The sequence below is a fragment of the Rhincodon typus genome, chromosome 6, assembly GCF_021869965.1.
Source record: "Rhincodon typus isolate 14 chromosome 6, sRhiTyp1.1, whole genome shotgun sequence".
NCBI lineage: Eukaryota > Metazoa > Chordata > Chondrichthyes > Orectolobiformes > Rhincodontidae > Rhincodon > Rhincodon typus.
The window spans coordinates 23,539,560-23,546,073 of record NC_063337.1 but is presented as its reverse complement, the minus strand read 5'-3'; the positions used below and the strand labels follow the sequence as shown (position 1 = coordinate 23,546,073).

The window sequence follows — 6,514 nt, the reverse complement described above, 5'->3', positions numbered from 1 at the left end:
CATGGTAAAGATGAGGTGTTGGGGACCGGGGAATTGGAAGTTCTGGAGGAGGTGGAGGGCGTGGGTGGTGTCACGGACATAGGTAGGGAGTTCCTGGACCAAGGGGGAGAAAATGGAGTCTCGATAGTTGGAGATCAGTTCGGTGGGGCAGGAGCAGGCGGAGACAATGGGTCGACCAGGGCATTCAGGTAAATTTCTAGTGATAAATTAGGTCTGTGTTGTTTTCTCGACTACATTATTTAGTCTGTAGGGATGACTGTCTAATGTTTAATTTATATTTACAATAACTTGGATATTAATCTTTTGCCATTAACATTTGAAACAATGTAACTTTTTTTCTTTAGCATCAGGAACCTATCTCATTGGCCCACTATCAGCTGGAAAGGCTGATAATGTTGATGGTGAAATGGAAACAATCGAATTGGATCCAGAAAGATTGGAACCCAGATCTGATGATGAAGACACGTAAGTCCAAAAGCTGGAGAATCTGAGATATACAAGGTATAGAGCTGGATGAACACAGCAGGCCGAGCAGGAAGGCTGACGTTTCGGGCCTAGACCCTTCTTCACTTAGTTACTTAGACATGCAGCTTAGAAAACAAGTGCAAATGTGGCATATTTAGAGGAAATTAGTCCTAAAAAGTATATCAATCACATTGGCCTGTCCTCATCACAATGACTATGATATTTGTTCAATACCAGGAACCCATCATTATATATGAGACTGCAACTCCAATCTAAGCTTCTGAAAAATCATTACAGGGAGAACTTCTGTTGGTTTGGCTTGAATATGCAATTCAACCCAGTCAATTATTTCTCGTTAAGAGATCATGGACTACAAGGGAGTTCTAGATGTCAAGGCCATTAAACTCATTTTCATTAATCTATCCAGAAAGACTCCAATCCACGAATTGCAGCATCCAAATGTCCAATTCATTTTGTAATTTCTAAACTGCCTCCCATTGATTCCTGCACCATTGAAGGTTGAGATTTTTCACAAATTTGATCAGTTATATTGATGGTATTCATACAAATTTGGAAACAATCCCACTAAATTATGAGCCACACTATTTAATACTATTGTGATTCTGCCGATATCAGTATTACTTCATATTTTACAGCTAGTTTCATACCTATTCTCTAGTAGGTTGGTAAGACATAATGCTTGGGGGACCTTGGAGTTAGATGCATTGTTGCAGCTTAACTGCCTAAATTTGCATATTTTAGAAGCCTAGAGCACAGTTAAGTTTCTGACAACTTGTTCAGCCAGAATTACCTTACTCCTGAAGCCATTGGTATATAGGAATATCTGTAGTACAAAGTACCTCAGCTTTCAGTTTTGGGTCTATTGCTACAGTATCATCCAGGTCAGGCCAGAACAGAATAAACATTAAGGTGCCACGTTTTTCTACTTTGCAGCTGTTGCAATGACTGCCGAATGTCTCTTTTTTTTTAATGTTACAGAGACTTTGAAGAAGCTGATGAGCCAGATTGGGTGGATGAATTGAAGAATTTGCTGGAGAATAACCTTTGAAGCGCCATTCTAACTGACTGAATAATTAAAATGCTACAAAACAAAATAAAGCCTGTTTGCTTTTGAACTGTTGTAGTCATTTGCCTTGTTTGCCAGACACCAGGCTGAAATCATCAGAAAACCCAGAAAAGATATGTAGAGTTTATACTTTTTTAAGTTCCCATTTTAAAGTAGTTATTCTGTGCTCAACTTTCCCAGAACTCCTTGCTTCAAGTCTGACCCTGCTCTTCTTATCAAAGTCACAGATTGTATCCTATGTGCCAAAGGGGAAAGTAAACTATCTCTTGTCACTGAGCCCTTGACATATCTGTCCACATCATCCTCCTCTAAATCCATCTTTGCTGTTATTTAGCTGAATGTGTTACACTCGCCTGGTCCTACTATCTCAGCAAATAACCTGCAATGGCTACCTACTGTGGCATTGTTCACTCTAGTGTCCTCAATCAACTACCTTGGGAACCCCTTTCTATTTCCAACTTCTCTGTGGCCTCTTGGTGACTTCTGAAAACGATGCAATAATTTTCATATGTACACCCTCAAGAGCAATCTTTACCTCATGATAATTCTCGTTAATTGTCTCTGAACTGTTAGACCCCTTGTCTAACATAATGAGCTTCTGACTACACTCCACACATCTGCTAGACTGCATTTATCTACATCTGTTATATAGTCCGAGTCTGGGCTGCCTCTGCTCATCTATCATTGAAACCTTCATTCCTGTCTTTTTTGGTTATTCTTTTACGAGATGTCAGTGTCACTAGAAGTTATTGCCCATTCTTGATTGCCTTTGAGGTGTTGAAGCATCTCCAAAATGTGTATTGGTGGGATTCCTGCATCACTGTTAATAAATGGTGAGGCTTAAAGAAATGTTGGGCGTAAAAGAAAAAACCCTATTTCTTTCTCCTAAGTTTTCTTGATGGATTTCAGCCAGGCTTCTAGCAAACAATGTAAGTATAATGCAACCCGTACAATGTTGGTGCACCCACAGTATTGGAACATGGCGGTGGGTTTTAAGCATGTATAGTCAGGGAAAGTGGTTGATTGGTTGGTTAGAGGGTGGGAATGGTGGTGCAGGTGGGTTGAAAAACCAAAGGGAATATTTTGTGAATGTTTGTAAGGAGCTGAGATTAAATTATAATAGGGATAATGTTGCAAAGCAAAAAGAGATAATAATGGAAATAGAAAACAAAAGATGAGTCTGGAGCTGATGTCAATGTGAATAGCAGAATCATCATCACCAGCTCTTGTCCCAAAATAAAGGCCATAAGGTATAGGAACAGAATTATGCAATTCAGCCCATCAAGTCTGCTCCAACATTTGATCATGGCTGATATCTCAACCCCATTGTCCTGTGTTATCCTGCCACCCTTTGATCCCCTTATTAATCACAAACCTATCTATTTCTGTCTTAAATACACTCAATGACTTGGCCTACACATCGTTCTATAGCAATGAGTTCCACAGAGTAACCACCCCTTGGCTGAAGAAATTCCTCATCTCAATTCTGAGGGGTGATGCCTTTACTTTGAGGCTGTGCCCTTGAGTCTTAGTCTTCCGTACTAGTTGAAACATCTATATGTCGGCTTTATTCAGGCCTCTCAATATTCTGTAAGTTTCAATCAGATACCCCTCATCCTCTAAACTCCCACTGGAGTACCGACTCGGAGTCTTCAACTCCTTATGTGACAAGCTTTTCATCCCTGGGATCATTCCAGTAAACCTTGTCTGGCCCTCCTCCAATACCAACACATCCTTCCCTCAGATACTGGGTCCAAAACTGCTCACGATATTCCAAATATGGTCTGACTAGAATCTTATACAGCCTCAGCATTCAATCTCTGCTCTTGTATTCTAGCCTTCTTGATATGAATGCTAACATTGCATTTGCCTTCCTACCCTCAACTGCATTTTAATGTTAAAAGAATCCTGAACTAGGACTTCTCTAACTCCTTTGTGCATCAGTTTTCCAAAGCCATTTTCCATTCAGAAAATAATCAACACTCCTATTTGTACCAAAGTGTATAACCTTGCACTTTCCCATGTTGCATTCCATCTGCCATTTCTTGACCCACTCTTCTTTCTTGTCTCAGTCCTTCTGCAGCATCTCTGCTTCATCAACACTACTTGTCCCTCCATCTAGCTTTGTGTCATCTGGATACTTAACAACAATGCCCTCAATTCCTTCAGATCGTTAAAGAAAGGGGGACAGATGTGACGTCAAACTGTTGAACTTAATGCTGGTTCTGGATAACAGGGCAGATGTGGAAAGGTTGTTTCCTCCCATGGGAGAAACTGGAACCAGGGAGTCACTGTTGAAAAGTAAGCCCATTTAAGACAAAGATGAGGAGACTTTTGTCTTGCAAAGGATTGAGAACTCTTCTTTAAAATGTGGGTGGAAGCAGAGTCTTTGAATATTTTTAGGTGGAAGGTAAATGGATTTTTGATTTAAAAAAAAGGATGAAAGTTTATCAGGGATAGGTGAAGTATTCAGATCAGCCATGATGTTATTGAATGGTGGAGCAGCTCAATGGGCTGAAAGGTATACTCCTGATCCTCATTCGTCTGCTCGTATAGTTGTAAAGTGCACAATCTGAAGATAATATGCTGTTGCTCCACTGAGCTACATTGGAACCATACTTGGAGGCTGAGGATGGGGATACTGAAAGTGGGAATGGGGCAGTGAATTAAAATGACGGGGCAGCTGGCCAGTCAGGCTTGTGGGCTGACGGGAGAGATTCCTGAAAACTCAAACGTACACTTGGTTCTCTCGCCACCCGACGTGGAGAGGGGGCTGCAATGTGGGCAGAGAAATTTGGTGTACAGAGCAGACAGAAGGACACACTTGGTGTTTATTTTGCTTGGAAGGAGCGTTTGTATTTTTTTTGCTCTTTGCCAAGTGACAGGCTGGACACTTTAGACTGGCCAATCACAGAGACTGAGTGGCTGCAAGGCTCCTGTTGCACTGCATGTTGGACACTGTAGTCCTGAAGCCTGGAGCAGTGGGCCTTGGCTTGCTCGCACCCTGCAGGTGAGTCCAAAATCCAGGACTCACGCAGAGAGGATCCTCTACAATATTCACCACCAAAACAACCGAGCCTTTGCCTTGACTGACGTTTGTAAGTATTTTGAAAACGTTTTCTTTGAAACGCTTTAAAAATTTGCCTTCAAGATGAGCTTGATCTCAGTTGTTGTCAGTGAAGTTTGTTTCTCCCCGTTGTCGTGGCAACGGTCTGGCCGAGGCGAATGTTTGGTGCGAGTTGTTATTTGTTCCCGAAAAGCAGTTGATTTGAAAAGAAAGGTTGGAATTGTCACGATGAGGTAGCAAACAGTACTAAATGTACACGCCAGAGGAATTAATTCTGTCGCTTTCTGTTAAATACAAACGCTCCCAGGTTGTTGGGGGTGGGGGTAGCAGGGATCCTGCTGATCTAGACTTGACAGAACTACATTTTGTAAATATTAAATCAGGATCGAGAAGAAGGTGCGTCTTCAGGTTCATCCTGATTTTTGAACTCCCATTTTAAAGATAGTTGTTTGTAATAAATGGGTTTAATACCGAGAATTTTCAGGATCCTTGAGTATGACTGTTGCTCTGGGTTAAACATCTTTTTACCTCCTTCTATCTCTCCCCTCTTCCCCACCCCACACGCGATTTATTATTTATTTTTCACCGGATGTGAGTGTTATTGTCAACATTTATTGTCTATCTCTAGTTGCCCTTGTGAAATTGGTGGCTGGCTATCTGTTTGGCTCGCCGCAATGCAGTTAGGGAGCCAGTTCCAGGATTTTGCCCTAAACACAGTGAGGAAATGCATGTATTTCCAAGTCAGGATGGTGTTTGACTTGGAGGGTAACTGGCAAGTGGAGATGTTCCCATGCAATTCCTGCCCTTGTCCTTCTCAATGTTAGAGGTTACCAGTTTGTTAGGGCCAATGGGAGTCAGCACCAGAGGAAGTGGCGGGGCGGCACGGTGGCTCAGTGGTTAGCACTGCTGCCTCACAGCGCCAGACACCCGGGTTCGATTCCACCCTTGGGCCACTGTCTGTGTGGAGTTTGCACATTCTCTCCGTGTCTGTGTGGGTGTGCTCTGGTTTCCTCCCACAGTCCAAAGATATGCAGGCCAGGTGGATTGGACATGCTAAATTACCCATAGTGTTCAGGGATGTGTGGGTTATAGGGGGATGGGTCGGGGTGGGATGGTCTGAGAGTCTGTGTGGACTTGTTGGGCCCAAGGGCCTGTTTCCACACTGTAGGGATTCTATGATCTAAGGTGTGTAATGGAGTGCTGATCAAACCTATTTTTTTCAGAATTCATTTAAGGGATGAGGGCGTTGTTGGCTAGGCCAGCATTTATGGCCCATCCCTAATTACCCAGAGGGCAGTTAAGGGCCCACCACATCGCTATGGGTCTGGAGTCACATGCCTGGTCAGGTAAGGATGGCAGTTTCCTTCCCTTAAGGGCATTTTTACTACCAATCAACAATGGTTTCATGTTCATCATTAGACTCTTAGTCCCAGATTTTTATTGAAATCAAATTCCACCATTTGCCGTGGCAGGATTCAAGCCCGAGTCCCCAGAACGTTACCTGGATCTCTGGATTAACAGTCCAGCAATAATACCACTAGGCCATCGCTTTTCCTTGGGTGGTGTCAAAGTCTCTTAAATGTTAATGGAGCAGGAATGGTTCAGGCAATTATCCAATCCAGACATCACACTCCTAACTTGTGCCTTGTAGATGGTGGGCAGGCTGTGGGAACTCCGCAAATGAATTACACACTCCAGAATTCCTGGCCATTAACCTGCTGCAGTAACTGGAGTATTTATATGTCTAGTCCAGTTATATTTCTGGTCAATGGTAATCCCAGGACATTGCTGGTGGGTTTCCATGATGGCAATGCTGTTGACTGTCAAAGAATGGGTGGGTTTTTTTATTTTTCTGATGAAGGGTCTAGGCCCGAAACGTCAGCCTCTCTGCTCCT

At 42.7% G+C, this 6,514-nt stretch overlaps 2 protein-coding genes across 2 annotated transcripts in view; both read left to right on the top strand.

The window, feature by feature from the left end:
- LOC109932446 (serine/threonine-protein kinase Nek3-like) overlaps positions 1-1,580 on the top strand; it is a 65,713-nt gene extending 64,133 nt beyond the window's left edge. The window contains exons 9-10 of the mRNA XM_048597903.1: positions 345-465; positions 1,465-1,580. Of these exons, the coding sequence (XP_048453860.1) occupies positions 345-465; positions 1,465-1,534 (191 nt within the window). The 3' untranslated portion in view covers positions 1,535-1,580. The remainder of the gene's footprint in view (positions 1-344; positions 466-1,464) is intronic.
- Positions 1,581-4,499: 2,919 nt separating this feature from the next.
- LOC109932445 (serine/threonine-protein kinase Nek5) overlaps positions 4,500-6,514 on the top strand; it is a 69,119-nt gene continuing 67,104 nt past the window's right edge. The window contains 1 exon segment of the mRNA XM_020531613.2: positions 4,500-4,650. The gene's annotated coding sequence lies outside the window, so the exon portion shown is untranslated.